This window comes from Notamacropus eugenii, chromosome 1 (assembly GCF_028372415.1).
Source record: "Notamacropus eugenii isolate mMacEug1 chromosome 1, mMacEug1.pri_v2, whole genome shotgun sequence".
Classification (NCBI taxonomy): domain Eukaryota; kingdom Metazoa; phylum Chordata; class Mammalia; order Diprotodontia; family Macropodidae; genus Notamacropus; species Notamacropus eugenii.
Window position 1 is genome coordinate 608,708,034 of NC_092872.1, and position 25,811 is coordinate 608,733,844.

Here is a 25,811-nt window from a genome sequence, read left to right on the forward strand (position 1 = left end):
TTTCCATTTTGGTAAAGGTAAAGAGCCTACAACAAACCAGCGTAGTATTCATCAAATTCCTATCTTGTAATAACTTCTTTTCAACTGAAGGATCCTCTTTAGTGAGATTGCAATGTAGGTACCAACTTCATTATTCCTACTCAAATAAACAGGCTATTTCCATGCAGTTCAACTGTTCTCCCTCCCTTTGTGAGCTCCAATACTCTAACTACTTGCCCCACTTAGAGCTCTAAGTGTACTATTATATACTATTGCACTAAAGAGTAAAACACCAATCTCAGCACATGCTTGCCTTGGGTAGGGTGGGACTGATCTGTGCTGAGCCAGCTCAGCCTTTTTTATTGACTTAAGAATGATAAACTGAAAATATTGATAAACTGGAAAAAAAATAGTAATACCCAACTTACCTGGAGTTCAGACTTCAGACAACTTCAGGCATTTGGAATATATCCCAGAAAACGAAAGTAAGCAAAAAAGACCTATGAATACCGAAACTGTGTTCCCAAATCCCCAGCACTAGTTCTATTTACTGTACTTCCTTAGAGTTTTTTTTCTTTAGACTAGAGTTCTAACAGGCTACCCCATGGCAGATTAGAAGTTGCAAGCCAGAAAATGGGTGAGTTTTAGAAACAGATGCAGTTTGACATCTGAAAATAGAGAAAAGAAAAAAACTAAAAAGCACATTTGCTTATAATGTGCTGTTTCAGTATAATAGAGTAATGGATTTTCAGAGTCATAGCTGAGCCTGCATTGCCAAGAAAAATTTACATTCTCTTTATTTTCTCTACTAGAGAAGTCAGGGAATTATATAAAATACATAATACACTTTAAAGAAATTATCATCAAAATGGTTACAATATCAAAAGTTTGAGGACTTGAAAGTACTTGCTTCAGTATCTGAAAAATTCCTTTCCTAATGATACTGGATAAATGAGGGTATCCCTCACTGCATCATAAAGTTTAAAAATTACTTTACCCTTTGTGGACATACTTGTGGACATACACTGGAGAGATGTGTATTTTGGATATTTGTGTTCCTGAATTAGATGAAGCATGTTATTGGTAACGTCCTTTTGTCATTCAAAAGTCATTTAAGTGCCTAATCTGTGCTAGATGTAGGGATAAAAACCTAGCCCAAATCCCATTACCACCTAGTTTAAGGCAGATGCCCAGAACTGTATCATCTGTACTGTACTGAATGCATTCACAGGCAAAAAGCTGTCTGATCTGGAGCGAGTCACTTCCCTAAAAGTGTACAACTGGTTTGCCAACAGAAGGAAGGAGATCAAGAGAAGAGCTAATATCGGTAATGTATCAGGGAGGCTGCCGCTTCCCTCTCCTTGTCAGTAGCTGGAAACTCAGTAATGTTTTGTGCTGGAGCAACAGTTATGTTTTCAAAGTAAAACTCCAGCTGGAAACAACCTGTTCCGCTACTTAACTAGCTGGTTGTTTTATGGCTCTGTGTTTGCTTCTTTATTGTTAAAATGAAGTTGCTGGATTACGTGAACTCTACGATTCCTTCCTGCTATAAATCCTATGATTTTATGAATATCTCAAAATGATCCTAACTTCTAATCCCTTGGACCTGTTTATATTGTGTTTCCCTTCATCTTATTTCTTAATGGCCAAGCAATGACATATTTTTCATTACTGTGTTTATTTTTATAGATAGTAATATTTCACAACTTAAATTCTATAATAAAATATTACTACCACCAAATATCATTTCTATTATTTTGAAAGAGTTAATGATGCATACTTGAAACCATTTACTGTGCCATTGGAGAATGACTCAGCCCCTGTGAAAATTCCATCTCGTGGTACACAGCCAGATCCAACAGAGCATTAAAGGAATCTGAAGTGAATGGGTTTGGGGACTAAACTTTTGGGACACTAAAAATCCATTCCATTATTAAATAGCTAACTTGCCCTTTCAGAAGCATTATAGAACCAGAAACTTGCAAATAACTTGCAAATAACAAGCATTTATCAAGCACCCTTCATCTTTTTCAATGTAACACCGTGAACTTGCAGGAATTTCTGAGTAGTTTTTTCATTCTGAACTTAAAAAATGAACAATCTAGCTATCTCTAGGTACCTCCTTTATTATCAGTATAATTTTTCTCAGCCGTGGGAATAATTCTGTATTTAAAACAATTAAAATAACGTATCAGATAATTTAGGGATCCATCTGCTTTTTTCGAAGAAGCAGCAATCCTGGAGAGTCATGGGATAGATGTACAGAGTCCCGGAGGCCATTCCAACAGTGACGATGTCGATGGAAACGACTACTCGGAGCAGGTGAGCATCTGAGCAGCTCCAACCCATGAGCCCATTTGGTGCAGGGAGGGAGGGGGTTTATTCTCCTGCTGCCTCCCCTTACCCCAATTCCCACCATGTGTCTAGTCAGATTCTCATGTGATTTGAACAGGAAAGTGGTAAGATTCAGTTGTCCTGTTTAATTTGTGAGAAATCAGTATTCACCCACATGGATTTATTGTCATACAACAGGACACTTGGCAAGTACGCAATGGGGAGGAGGAGGAGGGACGAAGTTCTGAGGGAGGCAGAGAAGCAGAGAAGGTAGAAGAAGAGAGGAGGATCTGAGCCAAACAAGCAAGTTGCACCATTCACCACACACACACACCCAATGTTTGACAAATATTAGGAGCAACTGGGCAGCAGTAATTCATGCCTTAACGTGTACCAACATAGAGTACAAGTCCAAGGCCCACCCACTGTGGCACCGTTGCAGTGGCAACCCTCATGCAAAAATGAGTGGTTCTTCCAGAGTCTCTCTGGCATGTTGGGCACACACCTGCATGTCTTCCATTTCACCTTTATTTTTTTTCTTCATCCATTAGAGGAAATGTATTAATAGTAGCCACTGGATAGGATAAATTCATTAGCTATAAATGTGGGGAATACCCTGACACATGTTGCTAAATTTCATGGAAATCTGCATAGAGTTTCAGCTTTATATCCACATAGTCACATATGCAGCGTACCATACCTGACTTTGACAGAATAAATAGCTTTTCTCCAGTTTTATGAATTGGCCCCATATCACCATGATCCTTACTTATTGTGGCTTCTCCTAGAAACCATAGGCCTGATTCTTGTTTAATTAATGTCTGCAGACGTCTTGACTATAGCTAACCAAAGGACTAGGAAAGAAAGACTTCCCATCCATGTTCTACTCTGTGCTTGAAACTGTTTTTCCTACATCAATTCACAGTGATTTATTTCACAGCTTCTACCTCCCAGCTTGGATACAACTGCAGTACAAATGATACATAAGAAATTTATCTCATGGAACTTTTTTTTTGATGCACAGCTGTGTTGATGCCTAAGGGGACTAAGTAGTTGTAGACTCAAAGACGTCTCTGTAGCCCTTCTCTGAGTGTCCAGGATGGAATCCCATGTTAAGAACTGAGTACAACATTCTGGGTTTTTGTTTTGTTTTTTTTAACTTTAAAGAGATGAAGGCAAACCTAAAACCCTTTCTGAGTTTGGTGTCTCCCATTCACCATTATTTCTAGACTCACACCTGCCAATGGCTATTTTACACTTCCCATTTGTTATTTCCTGAGATATTGACCCTTTATTCAAATCTTTTGGCATGAATTTCTCCAAGATATAATATAGGATGAAATGTTTGTTCAGTATCTGTAGCACTAAGCCCCATAATGCCCATTTCCATTCAGAGTTTTATTTTTTGTGCATGTTGAGCTCAACCAGGAGAAATAGACACCACTTAAAGTGAGATAGTGGACACTCTTATTAGACAGCTGAGTGGGGACAGGAAAGTTCCATGTGCACCCATCCCGGGCTTTGGTCCTGTCACAGTCAGTGATTAAGTTTTCCCTTTGTCTGTGTGTAAAAACATATGTTCATCAGTGGACAGGTAGATATTTAGCTTGTAACACTGCAGGCTTCAGTCTTGCTAAGATTACTTAAGCACTTTAGTAGGAAATGCTATGCAACCCTAGAAGAATTCTCAAACAGTATCTGACATTCCTATGCAGACTCTATAAGTCACACCTTGCAGCTCCTAGGATACTAGTGGCCTAAAACATAGGTACACCTTGGTGGTTTCATGCTAGCCTTTACAACTTATATTCATGACCACTAAGAAAACTTCTAGCAGCCTGCATACAATCTCCACTAACAGAACAGATGCTTATTCTTTGTCAAAAGCACAAGATGGCGACTGTGCCTCTATCCATTCAGTGTCTACTTATATACAGTTCATTTTCATCCTATCATGAGACACCTCCTCCCTCTCCCCCAACACTTTCATTTCTGACCTTGAATGTTCATCTGCTTGCCCTTCCTTGCATGCCTTTAGAGATCTGAAATATCATCAGGACGTTAACCTTGTTTTCCTTTTCGTTCTGTCTCTACAGGATGACAGCACTAGCCATAGTGACCACCAAGACCCCATCTCATTGGCTGTGGAAATGGCAGCAGTCAACCATACCATATTGGCCCTGGCCCGGCAAGGAGCCAGTGAGATCAAGACAGAGGCCCTGGATGATGACTGACTGACTGATAGAGGGAGGGTCAAACACAAGAAGTTAACTTAGTTTTAGACGTAGCACCTTAGCAGACTTTCCTCGGTCCTTAATATGTGTTCTTACAGTATAACTTTGCAGTTTCTTGTATGTCAGTTAGCTGTTAGGGTCTTGTTCTGTGAAGATGGCATGGTGCCCTCAGCCTTTGCATATACTCTCTCAGTATTAATTCCCAGTAAATAATAACCAATCAATCAACCAACCAAACTTCCCTCTCCCAGCCCCTGTGGCTCGAAAATCTTGCTGCTCTGTTCTGTCTTAGCATTCCAAGAAAGTGCTTCCAGGTATTTTAGATAGGCCTTGATTTTCAAATACTAGACTACATGTAAAATCTCGGATAACCTTAGATATCATGTCACACTAGTCTACCCTTCTTTCCTTCTCTAAGACTGAAAGGATGCAAGCTGAGGTAGTGTGGCACAGGAGTGACAGACACCGCAAAGGGTAAAAAGAACACTCCAATCCCCACCTTCGTGTGAGAATAATGGATTTCCAGCTGCAATAAGCCGTGCCTCATTATAGTCACACTGTGGCTAGATTACACTTCTCTGGGTGCTGTGCTAAGAATGTCAATGGGAAAGTATATTCGCAGATTTTGGTTGATGTTAACATGCCCAACACAGACATCCTCTCCTATCACAAGCTGTGTGACTTAGTGGATAAAATACTGCCTTCTGCCTTTGGGACCATGTTAAAAGCCCAGCCTGAGAGCATTGGGGAAAATGAGCTGAATGTCTGATGGAGGCTAAGTTTACTTCTTAGAACCACTATACATTATGGGCGCAGCTACTGGTGCCTGACCGGAAAAGATCCAGGAGTCACCATCAAACTTGCATTACCTTTCCCTTGCCACCAAAAAGAAAAAAATTAAAAACAGAAGCTCTCAAGGATGGGTTTAAGGTCACAAGTAAATGGGCTTATAACTTTGTCTTTGTAACTCTTGCCCGCAGTCTACAAAGTAAGAATATTTGATAGAGGACTTTACTACAACAATTATATGGGGTATCATAAATGCAAATACGCACTTAAATATGAGCAGGAAAAAGGCAGGGGATCATTTACCACTCACATTGTAGGAGATATAATGGGATGTGACTGCTTTGGTGTTCTTCTTTACTCTGTCCTTGTGAAGGTATGAGAAAGTTATACTGCCACAGGCAATTTCATTAATAATTGGAAGCCATATTGATAATGGATGTGGTCATATTTGTAAAGTTTAATCTACTTTAAGCAGCAGTAACTAATGGAATTTTTTTCCTTGATCACATATGTAGCACTTTTGTTACTTTTTAAAGATATTTATATTTGATAAATCCTTTTTTCGTTTTGAGAATTCCAAATACCAAACAGTGAACTTGCATTATAGAGTCACCCTGCAATCACCTTGTCATCTAATAGTAAAGTGATGAACTATCCATGCATCGAAGAAAATTACATCTGCTGGCATTGTCTGAAAATGATCTCCTGGCATCCCGATTAAATGACATCGTGTCATAGCTGGTAAGAGGAAACAGCAGAGGATGTGTCTGCAGTAGGCACAAGTGCTGTATGTTTCCTGCCTTGTCCCATCTTTTCTCTCCATGTACAACAAAACCTTGTTTAATTGGGAATGAGAGCTTAGCTATTAAGCAGGGCTTCTATGTCTTTTGTTCTTCACATGAACTCTTTCTAATAGGGAATGAAGGTGCCATTTCTTCTCTTCCTCTTTTCTCTGCTCTCCCTCCCCCTTCCCATACAGATGTCTTGAACTTCAAACCATTGCTAGAGAGACTGAACTTCCTTGTGTTCTCCTTTTCTTTTTCCTTTGAATGGAATTTCTTGAGCATCATCAAGTTTTTAGCCAGTATTCCCGTTAAGATCCAACTAATCAAATCATCTCTTCATCTGCCAGTCTTGCTAACTAAGTGTGAGTAGGAGTCAGCACTTTCAGAAGACATGAAGTTCACATCTATCCATGATTTTGAAGAGCTCTATTTCAGGGGAAAATATATGTGCTTTTCACAGATGTGGACAACAGAACTAAAGTAAAACTATTTCCCCCTTTTGATTTATATTACTTGAATAGGCAAATTTGAATAGCGTGACTTATGCTCAGGAATGAAATCATTTGATCCCACCACCAATTTTCTTTCTTAGTTTGTGAGTCTTTTTTCAGGGAGAGTTTTTGTTTTCTCCTCTTTTTATTTTTCACTGAAGAAATATAACAAATTGTAGCTTTTTTATTTTGGGTAGAATTTTTGTATGCTTATTCTCCAGTTGAGTCAGAGAGAAAAAGACAGAGAAGACACACTATCTCTCTGACAAGCAACCTCTCTGATTTATTGTAAGGAGATTATGATAATTGAGAGCTTCTTTATGTTGGGGCAGTACCATCGTTTGTTCTTCCTCTTTCTTTTCATGGAATAGATTCAAACTGCTTAGACAGCTGCAGTTTCTAAAGAAATACACTGGTTGCCATAGCTTATCAGAAAGGTTGCATTGTTTTAAAGAAAGAAGGAAAAAGCATCCTTCAGAGAATAAAGAGGAGTTTATGATGTCTCATAAGTGCAACACCAATTCTGTGCCTCTGGCAACGTGCTAGAATTGAGGAGAAGTTTCCATTTAGGATAGATAAGTAACAAGGGTCTTCTAATGCTCCTGAGGAAGAGTGCTACAGAAGAGGGAAAGGAAGACTCCAGTCATAGACTTCTTACACACTTGGAGCTAGAAGGGGACCTTAGAAATTATTGAGATCAACTCCGATTTTACATGAGGATGTGCATGCCCAGAGAGATAGAAGTGACTTGCCCAAGATCATACAGGTATAAAATGGAGCCAGGATCTGAAGCCAGACCACCTGACTCCAAAACCAATGTTCTTGTTACTACACCATGCTGCCTCTCCTCATTGAAAAAAGGAAGGGGATGTTAACTAAAGAAACACTGAAAAGAACTAACAGTGCCAACCTACTCGTAGTAATTCCATCTGAATTAAAGAATGACTTCCTTTGTATCTAGGTTCATCCTTAAGCCAGATTCTCTGTTTTCAATAAGTTTGAATTCTGCTCTTTTATCCGAGCTACTGTACTCCTCCAGTGAAGTTCTTAGTTAGATTTGACTTCTAATACTCTGGATTATGGATTTGGTGGTTGCCCTCCCCCAACCTCCAGGGTTTTGAAAGTCATCAGAAACTTTGCTTAGACCCCAAACTTTTTTATTCTTAAGGGGGTTGTTGAAGCAATCACATTGCTTTAAGAATGCCTGTTTGTTTCATCCCTTTGGGAAGCCACCTTATCTTCATTTTCTGGTCTACTGGCCTTTTCTCTCCAAATCATATGCTGTACTTCAGGTCCCTAGAGGAAGTTCTCAAGTTCTCTGCTCCTTTCTGCTAATGGAAGAAGTCAAAAATCCCTTGCCACCATTTGTTTATCTGATCTTCTTACAAGAACCCTAGACTCACCACAGAAGAGTGAGTTTTCCCTGTTTTGGGCAATGCCCTGACAACCTTGTAAAGACCTTTCCTAACTAAATTTCTACCCACCTCTCAAAGGAGCAATACTAAATATACACATCTGAGACCCCATGCTTTTATTTCAAAAACACTTCTACAACCTAGCTCACTTCAGTATTACTTATATCCCAGGGAGAACCACCCAGGAAAGTTTTAGTCTTCCAATCCTAGAAACTTTCAATAGTTGTTTGGTTTCTTTGTTATATGTTGGGGAGAGGCATGCCATTTGAGCCACAGGATCTGGACAATTTCTACAGTTACCTCATGTCACAAAATAGATGCACTACAGAAGGTGAAAGGCCACTCTCTAGTGTACTCCCTGGATAGTGACAGTGAAAGTGATCCCATGTTCTGGTGTCTGGGACAAGAAGAAGGGAGAAGGACCCAGGGCAAGCAGCAAAGGATTCCCTTTCAACTTGTTTCACTGTAGTCCAATACAGTTTATTACTTAGAGTGAAATATGAAATCCTCAGTGTGAGGGCAGTCTCACAGTAGTTGACTCATTGTGTTGGACTTTGCGTCCAGCGCTTAATTCACTCAGCGTTGTGAATTTGAATTTAGCATTATCTTCCTTGTGGTTGAAAACTGTTTTATGTATTGGCTTAAAAAAATAATCATGGTAACCTAGAGATATCTTTTGGTCCTCATTTCAAGTACCTTGTGTCTTGGTGATAAGTCACTCAGGAATAGCAGGCATTTCTGATGCTGTAGAATTTGAATGAGGATTCTTTTTAAATTTCAAGTGGTCTGTGTTTCAGTGTGGGGTAGTGGAGGTGTTCATTAGGCTCAAATATAGAAATCTGATCTCAACAGCACCAAGAGATTAATATTGATAGGCAGTCTATCAAACAGTCAGTCAGCAAACATCGATCCACCTGTGTTGTGTCACGGTATCTTAATATATTTTCACCTTGAAGGAAAAACAAAAGATTTCAGCAAAATTTTCAGCTTCCAAATTTTGACATTTGTCTTTGACAGGTTTTAGCGGCTCCCTCAGCATAGTCCATCACAGGAACCCTGGCAGGCACTACATGTAAAGCAGACATTAGAGAGCTGAACTCATATTATCCTCTGTCACTTTTGTCCTCCCGCACAGACGCCTGTGCTGGGACATTCCCGTCTGATCATTCTCTCTCCTAACATTTCATTATCCAGTATTGTCCAACTCTTTTTGGCCTCGCCTCCGAGCAGAGAAATGCCTCTCTTCACAAATGATCTTTTCCCCAGAACAAACATGAGCATCAAATTCCAAGTTCCCTTCTCACATTTGGCTAGAAGAGCCTTTCACACTTCACACACTGCCACGCCCAGATTCCCTCCAGAGGACACATGCAGCTTTCTTTTCTCTCCTCTCTGTCTCTGTCTCTTTACCTTTTTGCAACAAGTCTCACAAACTCTTGGGCAATAACTTTATCTTGTTGGCTCTGCTCTCTGTAGCAAAGCTGTCATGGACAGGTCTTGATCTTGTATGTTGTGCATTGGTTAAATGTCTTGGGCTCTGTGTGTAAACCAAATATCACACCAGAGCAGTGGTGGATTTGGTGTCATTTGGGGTTATTTTTGTTTGTAATTGTTAACGTTTGACTACTGTCTTCACTGGGGCTGAAGTAAGACCAGCCAAATCCATATATAGCTTTACTGAGCCGGATTTGTTTGTCAGGTTTTCCCGGATGAAAAGTTTGATGCATTGACCAGCTCCTACTGTGTAGTTTATTGCATTTAAAGCAGGGGCATGGGTGGGAATTGCACGTGGAAAGCATTCCTTTTTGTGCTCCTTAATTGCAAGATTGTTTACTCAGGATTTGGGGATCAGTTGTCAGCCAAAGATAATTTGGCAAACTGAGCTGCATGATCCGAAACCCCTCTCTCAGTTTTTATATCGTCTGATTTACAGTATCTAGTAATGCCTGATTTATCCCATTTAAAGGTATTGTGCACTAATGAGAATGGAAGGTTTTCCAGAGGAGGCATCTATGAATGGCAAGAATCCCTCCATTTGACAGTTGCTTTCAGGTAGGGAGCATCCTTGTCCATCCAGGGGTTCCTTCCTTTTTTTTCTGTAATGTCATATATTTCATAAGCATATGATTGTCATTATTCATCCTTTACCTCAATAAGGGATGTCTAACATTTCAGAAGAGGGATTTCCTTAGTTTTTTTTAAATGTAGTTTGTAACTAGAACAGTAGAGAGGCCTTAGGAGGACTTGAAGGGAAATCAGCAAGTACATTTTCAGTGTGTTAACCTCTTGATTCATTTTTGGAGGAATAAAGAAGGTGAAGTGTGAAGGTCATCATCTGAGAAATCAGCTTCCTGTAATTCTGGTTGTACTCTTTCCCTTTGTTCTACAAATATAGGAAAGTTCAAGAGAGGCTACACATGCACACACAAGTGTTTTACTCTTTAATTGTTTCTTACCCAAATATGCACTAGGCATAATAGAGTTGGGATAGAGCTATGTGTCCCTAGCCCTGTATGTCTCTTCTCTTCTGTTCTCTGCACCACACCATACAATTGTCACCTAAAAAGATAAATTAAATACAATTTATTCTTTTAAGGATCCTTCTTTCTCCAACAAAACTTGAGAAGCATTTGGGGAGAGGAAACCTCTATTTTTTTCATGACCAAAGCTCTTTGATTTATCTAAAACCATCTGAATGATAACTGGTGGCCAATCCAGTGCCCTACTAGCTGTTTTCTGGTGATCATGGTGCCATTTAGATGATAGAAATGGGTGCAAGCATGCTGACCAGAAGTGCAAAATTACTTACTTTGAGAGAGAGAGACAGAGACAGAGAGAGAGAGAGTGTGTGTGTGTGTGTGTGTGTGTGTGTGTGTGTACACATCACCAACACAGCTCTTACATCTTGGGGTATACTCTCCCTTGATTTAATTTTTCATTTTCTTGCCTTTTTCAAAATAAAAGTAGATGGATGATACCATAATTTATTCTTCAATTCATATTGACATGTGATCAGATGAAGGATTGGCTGCATCTTTTTAAACTGTAACCATGGTAATTGGTTGGGTAGAATGAATACATGAAAATATAATGATAATTGTTCTGAATGACTGGGTGTCCTTTTGACATGTAATTAGCTGTTTTAGCAAGATGTAGATTGGCATGGCCATAATTAAAAGGATTTCTGTCCTTTATGGAAGTGAGAATAGCAGATCTCTCATTCCCTGCTTCTGTTTTAGCACTAATGTTCTCAGGAACATTTGGAATAGCAACTCGGTCAACTCAAATAATTGACATGGTATTCCTCTTCCTCCATGATTAAAAGAGAAAGATTTCAGTTCAGTTTTCTGTCAGCCAAAATGAATGTCTTTGCTTTACAGTCCCCCGTTCACCTCTTAGATTATTTGCAAGTCATTCACATCTTATTTCAACTCTATTCACCTGATAATTGATTAATACTGATTATAGCTTTGACTGGGCAGAATCCATAGTCAGACCCCTTGGATAAGTCACTGGTAGCCAACCACTCATAAGACCAGACCAGTTACTTTTTTGCTGGGGCCTTATATTTGTTTTGACATAAAGTGTTTCTGCCTTGATAAAATCCAAGTCTTAGAATTTCTAGATCATCAGCTATTTTATAGCTGTCATCATCAGAAATTATTTATTAAGAACTAACACATTAAATAAAATGTGTCTCACTTAAGAGACATAACTGATATGAGCAACACATAAGAACAGTCATGTAGAGTCACTCTACAGATTTTAAATAAATGTGTAAGTTACATCAAAACACGTTTTATTAGTTACCATACAAAAGGAGCGTAAATGGACTTTCCATAGCTTCTCTTTTCTAATATAAGAATAAATTTGTAATATCTAATCATAGACCCTTAACTTATATATTTGAATCTTCCCTGTTTTCCTGCCCTATTATTTCTTTACCTTTCTTTCCCCTTTTCTTTTCTCCTTTCCCTATAGAAAAAATATTCAGTCTTTTTTTCTTTTTCTATTTCAGAATACGTCTTCTCTTTTCTTAAAAGTATCATCTGGCATTAATGCACCACAAGTTTTGAAGGTCACAGTGCTTACCATGCTTTTTGCTGAGTTTTTATTTATTTATTTATTCATTTGGCTAGGTCTTGATTAGGATCAGAGGCCATGGCCTTGTGATAGGAAAGCTACAGACTAAACTCTGAGCTCCCCATTCTCCTAGCAGGACATCAAATTTTCATTAAAGTGTGAAACAGGAGTATCTTTTGAAGCTATTGGTAAGGTATCCTTTCCCAAATAATTGGTTTCTCCATGCTTTTCAGTGTTGCTTTGCTGGTTGTCTTCATCTGACAGAGGTTTAGTACCCCTTGATGATGCCAGAAGCTACCCAAAAACCTCCTTCTGGGGGGAATAATCTCCAAAAAGACCAAGGCAGCCGTGGACAAAAGAGTGAAGTAGACCCTTCTCTGCCAGTCTCAGTTATCCAGTGTGTTCAGGTTTTCTTCACCTTCTCCTTCAAAACCTACTTTTAAATCCTTTCCTCATTTTGAAATGGAAATGTTGCCTCATAACCTTAGAGTTTTGTCCTCTCAAGGATCTTTGCTTTTGGACTTTACTCCAAGGCTGGAAGGAATAAACTTCTACCTCGGGAGGGTTTGAGTGATGAGAAGGAAGGTATCTGGGAGGGGCTAATTCAAGGGCCCTCTGTGTACTTCAAGGCCCAGTTTAATTTTCTTAAATGGTTATATTAGATCTTTTCCTAGAAAGTGACTAGTTGATTCTCATATATTCCTGTGGTTTCATTGAGTAGACACAGCTTTGTTGTATACTTTAGCTCTGATGACCCAGTAGTACTATGGGAGCCACTGGGAAAAGTAAAAGATCCTCAAGTATGGTGAGTCGTGTTGCTTCCCCTTAAATTTTTCTTTCTTATTCTGTAAGTAAGGAAAAATCCTCAATTAGCCTAAAAACCTCTGGATGAAATTCTAATTATGGGAATATACTGAGATTTACTGTAAGATTGTATGGAAACCGCCATGGACTCTTACTCATTTGCTTGTTCAACCTAACCATATTCTTAGAACACTAATCAGATACGAGGTTTGGGTAGGTCAAGCTGTAGGTTCCCATAGAGGCTTCTTACATGGAGCTCCACATTACATAGCATCTGTTTTGAGACATACATATAGTCTTTGGGGCTTTTGTTTTATTTTTTTCAAAGAAACACTAGAAACTTGTACTCAGAATCATTCTTCATCTCTTTCTGGCGATTGTGGTCAGCATGGTTTTATGATCACTAAGAGAAGCCATTCTATTTTTTAGTTTTTCCCAGATGTGGAAAGATAAGCAAGTATTTAAATACTGCCATTGGAATTTAGAGTATGTCTAAAGATTAAGTTTTCTGAAGTCTGAATCAAGGAATAATATAGTTCCATGATTTGTGAAATAACCCTGATAATAGAATTGGCGCTACAGTTAAAAACCTTTCAACATCATCTGATACTCTACCGATCAAAATTAAAGATGTGCTTGAAGGAACGTAGTAAATGGGAAAGGACTTGAGCTGGAGATATGTTCCTTTGTTCCTCTGTCTTAATGTTCTTCAGCTTTTCCACATGCCATGTTAGTGATATATAAGTCTATAATACACTCCTGTTGCTCCTCCTTTCCCTACTCCCCAGGACATCAGAATTAGGGCAGAAACTGGCAGTACATCCCAAGGAGGTCTTTTTTTCTAAAATCTAAGATCATGAAGAATAATTGATGCTCTAATGTTTTTTAGTCCAAAACATAAAATTTCAATTCTTGGTTCTTCCTAGTTAAGGCTAGTGACAGAAGTAGAACTATTTCTTTCTCACTAAAAATTTCCTTAAACTTGGTTAACCTTTATTTGTATTACATATACCCTTTTACAGTTACAGTGAAGTAATTTTTGTTTGACATAATAAAAAAACAACTATTAAACAGTTAGAGTCATTCAGTAATAGATTGAGATGCTTCAGATAACAGTGAGCTACCTGTCATTTGACATGTTCAGGTGTGACTTGATGGGATTATCTGTCAGGGATGTCATAGAGGGCTTGATATACTGGTTCAAAGATTGTGCTTAAATGTCCACTGTCTTAATTCTGAATTCTGACTTTATGATGGTACATTAATATTTCTTCCCATCTCCCTTTTCCCTTATGTATTTCCTCCTTTCTCAGAAACATGAGCATTTAGTTTTTAGACAGCTAGTTTGTGATCCATTTAATGTGTTTCTCTCCAAATCAGTTAAGTCTTACATCCTTTCTTGAATTCCAAGAAGTTGAATGCCCTTTGAGTATCTTTTGTGTTGACTGATGGAAAATGTCAACCAATTGTTTTCAGTATGGGGATAGTCCCTGACTGGAACAGTGCTGAATAGAGGAACGGGGTGGGGCAGAGGTGCCCAGCAACACTGACAGATAATTTTTACCATTGGTGGTATTTGGACAGTTTTCTCATTAAAAAACCCAAACCACAAAGAATGAAAATAGATCCTCTTTCATTGTCTACATAGAGCCAGTCCATGAACTGTACAGAATGGCAGGGAATTTCAGGAGAAATAAATTCTCTCATTCCTTGCATTTGCACAACTTCACCAAGAAGTTACATATGGATTCCATAAAAAGATATTGAATCGAAATGATGGCCCACGGCCCTAACCCAGGTTTAATTCTTTACTTTATAACTCCTTCAATTCCCAATCAGCACTATCCAGGTCAAAACATAAATTGTAGTGGCGTTGTCACTTCCGTGAATGACTAAAACGTCCGACTTTTCTTTGAGGGCCTAGAGCCCAGCAGAAACTTGGGATGATCATTTTTCCAACTTATTCTTTCTTTCATGCTGTTTAACCCAGACAGCAAGACAACACCAGTGCTTTGTTCATGTAAACAATAGCTGTTTGACTGACATTATGTTGAACTTTTTTGTTCTTGTACCAGATTTAGTGGGGGCAGGGGAGTACTTTTGCCCACGTGTGTGTGTCTGTGTGCGTGTGTGTGTGTGTGTGTGTGTGTGTGTGTCTTTAAGAAAGAGAAACAGAGAGACAGCATACTGCTTTTTGTACTAATTCAAATAAGTAGCATCATTTGATGAGGAAAGCTGGGTTTCAGTATGCTGGTGTCAGTGAACCCATCTACTACTTCTTTGTGCTACCATAATGCGCATCCGTGTACCAAAAACAAATTTCTGTCTTTCAGGAGAGTTGTATTTTCAGAATTTGGGGACTTTCTCATGACTTTACTTCAGAACCATATTTGCTTTACTGGATTGCACCTCTTCTTTTTGAGCAGCCAGCTTTCATAGTGATGCCCTGTGTTATCCCATTCTGATGTTCCAAATAGGATTGTCCCTAATTCCACTTTTGAGCCATCCTACTCTTAATGGGGTTCCCACTATGGCTAGAAGTAAGCTCCCTATGTAAGACCCAGAGAATCATCAGATATGAAGAGTTCTGGACCTAGCACCTGAGTCAACATAGTATTTGTCTCTTCTGGGTTTCCTAGGGATACAAGAAAGCCATTGAAGTTGGAAATATGCCTTCCTTGAAAGATGCCAAGGACATCATAGTTGTCTCCCCTGGAAGAGCCCATAGCCTTGTCTCATTCCCCATGGGCTTTCTATCCCTTCCATGTTCATGACCAAGATCAGTGTTCAGTACCTTTAAAGGATATATTTTTATTTGTTGTTGGGTTTTTTTTTAAGTGCCTAAGCAAGTGACATAACTCTGGAGCCCACCAGAGAATCAGGCCTGATTCCCTCCTCTCCCTCCCCCCTTCCCCTTTTTCCTTCCCTGGCCCATGCACAGCCCTCTGGGGCGGGTGGAGGGAAAGCACCCCTCCCCCCAGCGTCACCGGCGTTCTGCAGGCAGAACCACTTCAAGGTCAAGCCAGCAGGAGAAAAACCTTTGCTTTCTTGATGCTGGCTTTGTTTCTGATTGTTTTGCTGTTTCTTTCATTCTTGTGGTCATGGTCTTGAGTCATTAAGAATTGTAAGGAGTCTTGTATTGCTCATTTAAATCCCAGTAGCCCTCAGATCAGGTAGGTTCACACCATCTCCAGAGCAGAGTGGAGTCTGTCCTCTGACAGCAGTCAGAGCAGCTCAGATCTAAGAGGATAAATATTCGTATAACTGTGATTATTAGACATCATTCATTTATGATTGTTAGCAACTAGAATCTTCACTGCCTTTTCTCATCCTCTCTACTTAGATTTGAAGACGGGAGTCAGAATTTGGCTCCATGTGAGAAAAAACTTGCTAACAACTGGAGTTATCCAAAAGTAGGGTGGGCTAGCTCAGGAGGTAGTGAGTTCCTCATCACTGGAGGTCCTCAGAGCTGAGTCTAGATAGCCATTTGGTGGGAATATTACAGAGGGGATTCCTGTGCAGGTACTGGTTGGACTGGATGCTCTCTGAGGTTCCTTCCAGCTTCGAGATTCTGTGGATCACAGGCATTTGTTCGCTGTGGCTCAAAACGCAGCCATTGGCACGGTCTTAACATCCAAATCACATCCTCAGAAGGTGAGTGTAAGGTGTCTTTAAAAAGATGTTTCAAATCTGATTTAAGCAAAGGGGCCTTTTTCACATGGTGAATGTGACAGGTTTTTTTGGTGACTGCACTCAATTCAAATCCCATAACTAAACACCTCTTGGACACTTTGTTCTCTAAAGTTTCGAAAAAATGGAACAATGATTGTCCAGGCACCAATCTTCATTAATTAGCCTGTCTGCTCACAGTGCAATCACCTACAAACATAGGGTGCCATCCAGGTAATAAGCAAAGGCAACATTGCCGGTGGAATTTCTGCTTTGGATGGCAGGTCTCCTGGCATACTACTAAAGAAAAGATGAAATGGGAGAAATAGCATTGTGGTACTAAAAACAAGGCCTTCCTGGAACCCAGAAACCAGCCAGTCTGCAGATGCTTTTTTTTTACTGGTTTTACTGAGTGCTTGTCAATTACCTTGGTTGTAATTGACAAGACATGAATGTTAGTAAGAACGTGGGGAACGGTGGAGAAATGACAATGAAATGCAATTAGAACAGGGAAAGGAATCCCAGTTTCCATTCACTTAACTGGACTTGGACACTCCATAAAGAGCAAAGGGGAGGGGAATCGTTTCCGTTGCAGAACGATGCGTGGCTTTGTTTTAAGGTCTCATGGTAGGGGTGGGAGCTAGCTGGCACAGCAAGTTAGGAAATGGAAAGCAATGTGATGATGGTAACTGGACGAGACACCATAGGCCCAATGACTGAGGATCGATTGCCTGAAAGTGTTTTGCATTCACCAGTCATTGGACTAGGATGACCTGTGTCGAGTCATTGCCACATGGGTTGAGGGGGGAAAGAATTCTCCCCTGCCCCCTGCCTTGGCCATCTGTGTGTTTTATGTCTTTGTGTTTCCATTTGGGAGTCTCCTAGTCTTTGTTCTCCATGTCTTGTACACCATGTGTCCCTGAGGGCAAATCACACCTGTGTCTGAGTCTGCTGTAAGGTGTTCAGTCTACCTCAAGGGGTCAACATGGTATGCTCTAGTCCACACATACAATCCTTTTTACATTACCACACACACTGGAATGTATATCTTCCCTACCCTGATAACTCCTCCTTTCCCTTAAATAACCTCTTGACCTGATCTTTCCTGTAACCACCACAAACTCCTATTGCAAATTGGATGCTGCTTTAAATGTGAAAACAATTGTTCAAAAGCTATAAAACCTGAATGAAAGCTAAAGCTGAATTTATAAGCCTTGTTGCATATGAGCCAAAAGTGCAAAAAGCTCTATATAATGAACTAACCTGCCACTCATATAAATATAAATATATATAAATATATTAAAATCAGACTGTTCTACAAAATTGTGTATTTGTATTTTTGTGTACGTACAATTTTCTGCTAAGCAGAAGGAGGATGTAGTATAGGATGATGTGAGAAGAGATTTGGTTTAATCATATTTCTTTGTTACTTATTTTTGTTAACATCCAGATGCCTGTCTTCGTCTTCTATGTGTATGACACTGTTTTGAAAGCTGCAGTATCTCTCCTCCTTAGGGCCAGAGGCCTTTACAGAATGAAACTTGGGGTTTAGAGAGTTACTGAGGTCACAAAAAGCCAAGAAGTCAGTGGTACCCTTTGACCAAACTCAGTTCCTGGAAGGTCCATTTGTTGAACAGAAGTTGCCAGTGTCTAACTCTTGGTTACAGAACTGGATTGAGGGCCCAACTACTAGTCCAGCTGCTTTGTGGTGATTGGCTAGGGACAGCCCTGACCTAGAATTAGCACTGTCACAAAATGCCTCTGAAGCAGGAATCCACCATACAAACCCCAAGAGAGCAAAAGGGTCATTGTCAAGAGCCTTTGCAACCTGCATCGTCCTGTGGACCCACCAAGCCCAGGAGATAGGCTATCACCAGACTGGAGGGACAGCACCTCATGGTTTGGCAACAGAAGTTCAACCATCAAAAGAAGGTAACCAGGCTCTCAGCTTGGTGACCAAACAACCACAGTTTTCTTTTGAAAGTTTCACTTCCTTTTCCTGTCTGGATACCAAAAAGACTACTCAGGCTGAGTGGGTGATGTTTGTCATCCTAAAGAAATGTGCTACAAACCTCTTGAATTCCAGGGAGTACAGAAAAGCACCGAAAGTTTCCCACACTAAAAGAGATGAAGTGGTTGAAAGGGTGGGAAGGACTGCCAGAAAAAACCAAGAATCCAGGTTCAGAGCAAAGCCAGATTTCCCCAGAGGCCTAATACAGCCTTCCTGAGGAAGCATGAGAGTATCCTGCCACACCAGGTCTGGAGACCCCCTACCCTAGAGAAGAGGGTGAGTCTAACCCCTCTCCTCAATTCCATCTACACCAAAAAACTCCCCAGTGACCCCTGTAAGTGTTAATCTGCTCTAGGGAGAGTGATACTGCACCTTCACCTGTAGGACTCATATTTATAACAATGTGTAATGACTGTAGCAAAAGCCCTTGTTTCTAGATGTGAATGGACAAGGAAACAAGTGCTCTATCGTATTGATTAAAATAGTTCCAATGAGTCCTGTATCATTGTATCTCCTATTCTGGATTAGTGCCTTTTGGACAGTAGACTGTTCTGTAATTAAAATGTAGTATATACTGCTTTTTTGTACAGTTTTGTTTTAATAAAACTTTTTTTTAATTTGTGTTTATTTTAGTATTGTACCTATTAGAGAATAAAACATATAACTGAATGAAGACCCTGGCCAGAATTTCTTTGGGATGTGTGGATCTACAGAAGACAAGAGGGCAAACCAGTCTTCCTCTCTGAGTAGCAGTCACTGTGATTTTTGTTTTCTTGTGAAGGTATCGTTCTGCTAAAGGGGACCAAGTGCATTCAGAGACTATACCTGCTTGACTGAGAATATCCTACCCTTTCACTACCTGGCTCTCAAACCAAAGTGGGCTCTGGAGGGGTGAGGGAGTGCTTAAGTCAGGGTCCTTCCCATGCATGCCCAATCAATCTATTCCTTTAACTTCAACCTCAGGGCCTGAGAAGCAAGTTAATAAGGACTGGGGAGTCCAAAGATTTGAATTCAGGTTCCAGCTCTATCACCTACTAGCTGTCTGATTGTGGACAAATCAACCTTCCCTTTTCTGAGCCTGTTTCCTTATCTATAAAATGAGTATAATAATACTTGCACTGCCAACTTCAGGGGTCTGGTTTATTGTTTTCTGCGTTGTTGGGTTTTTTTTGAGGAAAACACTTTGTGTACTATAAAGATACTATGTAACTGAGGGGGACTCATCAGTTATGATTATCTTCAATTGCCTTTCATTCACAAAAGGAGAGATGGACCCGCCATCTTTTCCAGGTGGCGTGAGCCTTGCCTTATGCTGGCAGCCACTTTTACCCTCCAGCTAAAAAAAAAAGTCTCTGCCTACTTCACAGCCCAGCAAGCAAATATAAATGTGGGGGGAGAGATCCAAAAATGAGGGATTGGTTGATATTTTGGGGATAACCTGAGAAGGAATTCTGATGTTTCACTTTACTAGGTAAGTACTAAAGGCTTTGTTCTCCACCTGAGCAAGACCATTTGCTCAGCCTGCACACCATTCACTCCAAGGTCATGGTACCAAGGAGCACCATATCCCAAGCGCACAAGGAAGCAAATGTGTATGATCACCTAGTAGAAAGGTGTGAAATCCCCTCACCAGGGCCCAGCTTATTGTAAAGTGCGCCAGTAAAGTAGCTTGGACTGTTTGGGGGTCAGCTAGAACATTGCTACCAAGAATTTGGCTTACAGTTACATATAGACAATGGAAAAGAACAGGGTGGGGGGCAGGGGAGGCAGTTAGGGAATTTCTGAGTGCCGAGGGAAATCTGTAGGTAAACTGACCAAGTAACTGAGTAAGACAGGAAAGTTTATACATCAGAGGTTCCCACCAGCTGCTGAGTTGAGACATTAGGAGGAATATTACATTAGGTGAACCTAGAATTTGGCTGTTGAAATAAGCCCTAGAATTTGGGAAAAGTGAGGCACAGAAATTAAATGTGTAGTCACAGCTCATATAAGATCTCAGTTCTTCAGACTTCTAGTCCATTTGTGCTGTCCTTATTTTAGAAATGAATACAGAAAGTATCTGGGGTGAGGTGAAAAGGAGAGTGGAATTAATCAAGAGATGCAAGTTCAGGCCCTACCGTGTTGCAGAGGGCCAAGGTTTTGAACTTCTTTGTTCAGTGGGGGAGAGAGCTGACTCATCTACTTGGGTGGTCATGAGTATCAAATCAGCTCACATATCTGAAGCACCAGGTAAATGTGATCTTTTAGTAAAAGTCTGCTTGGTCTCCTCACTGGGATGTGCATGTAGCCTTGAATTCTCAAAGGCTATGGTAGGTGAAGCCAAGCTCTTGCAGGCCCTACTCGGAAAGATTTTTCATTAAGGGTCAGATGACAAAGTCTGTGTTGTCTTAAGGACTAATCCAACTAGGTTAGGAAAAGCTCAGCACCAGGTGATAAAATTTTCAGCCACAACTCCCAAAGCCCACCTACCACATTGCAGAGGATATGCAATCTCCATTGATGAGAGGTTAACCAACCAGGTAAAATCATGGTTTTTTAAGATCCTAAACATGCCCCTTGCAGCTGATATTGGCCAGTACCTGCTTTCCCCCATTTTTGGAACAGACTCATCCTCACCACCAATTCCTTAGCAGCACAGCACCAGCCTCCTGACATCATGGCTCAGCTCAGGGAAATAACAAAGTCCAGATTGGCTGAGCCCTGGCCATTTGACCTCTATGAACAACTTTGAGTTTAGGGTAATGATTAACATCCTATTGAGTGCTGCTGCTCAATGCCACATGAGGCAGTGCAGAAACAGGAAAGCCATATAAAGCTGTGATTCTTTGTTGAAGGATAAGCCCACCATCCCTGTCTCCATGAAAACCTGGGGAATGGGAGGGGGGGTACAAAGTCTTCCCTCTTTTTCCCCCTACTTTGGAGAGCTCTGAGTGCCACCACCATACTCAGGGCTAAAGAGACTGGACCAAGGACCAGGAGTTTAACCCTGGGTTAGGTACCCAGAATTTTGTTTCTTGTTCCATTCTCAGAAGAGAAAAGGGAATAGTGGGTGGCAGCTACCACCCTGTTGCTGGGTTTAGGAGGCAGGAGAAAAGCTATACCCTTAGCCTGCCTGGACAAAACTCATTGAGTTGCAAGGGAGCAGCAGTCTGAAAAGGCAGTTTTATACCAGGGAGATGGATCAATTCCACATTCAGATGCCTTCTCCATTCTGAGCAGGGCAGCTCCTGGCTGCCAAGCTTCTGTCATGGCTTGGCAGAGCGTATCTCAGAGAACAGCTCTTATGCACTTATGAATATAAACAAGACCCTGTAAAGATGTGCTCTGACTGATGGCCACCTCTAGTCAGACCTGAGAGCAGCTGCAGCTCTAAATTGACAAATGTATTTTGCATTAGTCAAAGGTCAGCATTCACCACTGGTGAGGAACAAAGCTCACCAACTAGAACTATTTCGTGAATGGGTGTGTCTGGTCCCATCTACACTGTAGATGTCTTAGGGATGATCTTAGATGTCTGCTGGCCCAAAGCACCCCATTAAAGAGATGAGGAAACTGAGACTCAGAATCAAAAATGACTTGTCCAAGGTCACAGAGGTGAGATTTGTGGAGTTGGGAGCTGGACACCAAGTCTTCCAGTGTTTTCCACCATATCACAAATTTTCTCCCACTTAGGTTCCATTTAAATGTGGCAAATGGGAGTATTGCTAACCAGGACAGCATTTAGAATCCAAGTCTCTTATCCCCGTATGCTGCAAGGTTCTCCTCTCCTTATTCCCCTTATGTCAAAATATATCAACCTTTTAAAGGAGAAGATGCATTTTGTTTACTGTTCTTAGAACATAATTTTTTTTAAAAAAATTTATTCTGGTTAAACACCAAAAAAGAGGATTTTGCCAACACAAATAGAGAATTTGCTGAGAAACTGAATCCCCATCTCATACCTTTTGCTTTTTAAAAAAGTATATACTTTCAAAACTGCCCTGCTCATCTGTACTTCCTTCTGAATTTCTTTTCTCTTGGGCACATTTTTTTTTAAATGCTTAATTAACCTTTTTTTTTTAATTTGGCATCACTAATGCTAATTCCCCCACAGTCCCCCAGAATATGACTTTTTGAAGAGCACCATTACATCACATTTATGTATACGTGTAAAGCACTTTGTAAGCCATAAACCGCTCTAAAATATGTGAGCTGTTATTACAATTAATGACAAATCAATTTATACCACCTTCATCTGCACCAGATTACGCACCCTTATTATTTTTTATTTATGATACTGACATGAAGTCCTTAATTGATGTAAGCTAATACAACAATAAAAAAAGTCCAAATAATCATTTATCATTTTCAGAGGCCCTTATTATATGTCTGTGTGACCTAGAAAGTGGAGGACCCTCTTTTATGATGTTGACTCAGAGGGAGGTCTCTTAATGGTATGCCTCAGGTTTTTCAGTCAGTACCTTGGATAAAACCATAAAAGGCCTGCTTAGTAAATTTGCAGGTGATGCCTTGGAGGGAGGGATGATGAAATCGATGACAGCCAAGACTGAGAAAGAGCTCAGTAGGGTAGTGTGCTGTGGTGGGAAGGGGGCCTGGTTCAAATCATGGCTTGGCCACTTACTGGCCATGTGATACGTCACCTTCCCTGGGTATCTGCTTCCTAATCTTTAAATGAGATTGGATTAGATAGCCACTAGCATCTTCATCTTGAAGTATCTGATTCTATAACTTTGATTTTAATTTAATAGAGACAAATGTAAAGTTTTATACTTGAGTAAAAAATAAAAAGAACTATGAGTAAATGAAGGAGGGGACGGGGTGGCTGCAAGACTGCCTTTGATAGGGACCAAAGTGATGGATGGGCTGCAAACTCATTGTAACACAATAGTGATCTGTGGCCACTCAAAAAGCTAATTCTACCTTAGGTGACACTGGGAAAGACAGACCATCTGGAACAAGGTTGATGATACATCTACGTATCTCAGAGCAGATAGGGAGCGTGGAGCTCAGTTCTGGGTGTGACATGTTAGATGGACAAAGACAAGTAACAGCTTCCCAAAGAAGACCAAGATGGGGAGTCGGTTCGGAGTGTGGGTCATACAAGCATCTGTTAAAGGAGCTAGGAGAGTTTAGCCCGGGGAAGGGAAGTCTTGGGGAGATGGAGGGAATTACCACATTCCTGAAGTGTGTGAAAGGCTGTCCTGTGTTAGAGGAATTAGACAACTTCTACTTGGTGGCAGAGGACAAAGCTAGAAGCATGGAGGCTTGTTGTAAGGCAATACTTCTAACTAAAGCTATTCAAAGGGAAAATTGATGGGGCAGTTTGGTGGCACAGAGAATACTGACCCTGGAGTGAGGAGGACCTGAGCTCAAATCTGGCCTCAGACACTTGTCACTTACTAGCTGTGTGACCTTGGGCAAGTCACTTAACCTCGATGGCCTTGCCTTCCTCCTTCCAAACAAAGGGGGCAGGAATTGACAAATTTGAGAAGCAGTGGGGTGCCCATAATCTTTCACTAGAGACTGGATGGCCTATTTGTCAGTGATACTGTAGAGAAGGCATTCATTGTCAGTTCTGAACTATATGGCTTTTCAAGACCCTTCTGACTTTTAGATCTTTAATATTTTGCATATATTTGTATTTATTCACTTTATACATTTATGCTCTCCATATTTTATATGTACTTGTCTTTCCCATCAAAATGTACGCTCCTTGTTGGTAGGGATTGACTGTTTCATTCTTTGTACTTATAACTCTAGAGCCGGGTGCCTAGAAAATCATAGGTGCTTAATAAATACTTGTTTATTAATCCTGTGAAGGGGAAAGAGAAAGGAAAGGAATAAGTATTTATATTTCACACACCATGTGCCAGGCACTGGGCTAAACATGTGACAGATACTACCTGATTGGAGTCTCACAACCCTGAAAGGTAGGTGCTGTTATTATCCTCATTTTACAGTTGAGGAAACCAAGAGATTAAGTGCCTTGTCCAGGGTCACTCAGTGTCTGAGATCACACTTGAGCTCAGACCTTCCTTATTCCTAGAGCTTTATGCAATGCACCATTGCTTTCTTTCGTTCAGCAGGGAATTATATGATTTGCTAATTGGCATTCTGGACCGAGGTGGGGGTAGGAGAGATAGTTATGTGGGGAAGGCCAGGAGTATGGGACAGAGTAAACAATAATCATCAATAACATTTATTCAGCACCTACTGTGTGTCAGGCACTCTGCCCAAAGGCGATGAAGCATGGCAACCAGAAGGCAAGATGGCCCCATACCCAACAGAGACAATGACTGAGGAGGCTAGAGCTGCCGCCCTAGTGGAAACCATGCTTGGTGGGAATGGGCAAGAGGAGCGTCAGCTAGGACTTGGCCTCCACTTAATGTTCAGGTCTAGTTACACACACTTTGGATTCTGTACAGACCTTTACATATATTTCTGCTCAGTCATTGTAATTGTTCCTCTTGATGGGGACACCATTTCCATAATACTGACAGGAGATAGGATGCTGTACTCAGCATCACACCCTAATATACATCTTCCACTGGTTCTATTTCCAGTTTGGGACCTGCAGCCATCATCAAGGGGAGCTACACTTTCAGAGAAAGTATCCACCATCACCTGACCAACCGGACAAGTAAAACCCGAGAACTCCAAGAACAGTGCCACTGTCATCACCAGACCACCAACCTTGCTCTCAGCCTAGCCCTTGCCCATAGAGCCATTGTCCAGGCTAGCAACATTTGGGATGCTACCTGGCAACTCCCTTTAGAGATGCTACAAGCCCCATCCTACCTCCAGCCACAGATACTGGAAACACAGCAAAGGGTTCCCCCCACAAAAGTCCTTGGCACTGTACAGGAGTTCAACATCATACATGGATGTTGTTTTTAAAAAAGATGCATTTACAATCTGCTTTGTTGATGCAAAGGACCTGAGGGTCATGGGGATTTTTTTGTCTCACAGCTGAAACCTCCTAAAGAACATTTTCTCTTATTAGAACATCTATCTTGCTTTTCTCTTTGTACTCTCAGGACTCAGCAAAAGTGCTCTGCACAGAGTTAATGCTTTATAAATACATTCATTCATTCATGAGAACTCTTTAGAAGACTTCTTGGGGACTATACATGCTACATCATACACACTATTCCAAAGAAGAAACATCACACTCAAAACTCTTACCACTTCAGAGACAAAGTTTTGAAAAGGGCTTT

General features: G+C 40.6%; 1 protein-coding gene across 14 annotated transcripts in view; it reads left to right on the top strand.

Annotated features, from left to right (window-relative positions):
* Window positions 1-4,784, top strand: part of HMBOX1 (homeobox containing 1) — a 242,499-nt gene extending 237,715 nt beyond the window's left edge. For 5 of the 14 annotated variants that reach the window (XM_072634822.1, XM_072634821.1, XM_072634829.1 and 2 more), the window contains 3 exons: window positions 1,211-1,306; window positions 2,207-2,301; window positions 4,410-4,784. In XM_072634822.1, coding sequence (XP_072490923.1) covers window positions 1,211-1,306; window positions 2,207-2,301; window positions 4,410-4,547 — 329 coding nt within the window. In that variant the 3' untranslated portion in view covers window positions 4,548-4,784. Of the gene's footprint in view, window positions 1-1,210; window positions 1,307-2,206; window positions 2,302-2,511; window positions 2,664-4,409 lie in introns of those variants that run through there. The other 9 variants (XM_072634826.1, XM_072634830.1, XM_072634825.1 and 6 more) reach the window with 5 other exon arrangements.
* Window positions 4,785-25,811: the final 21,027 nt, after the last annotated feature.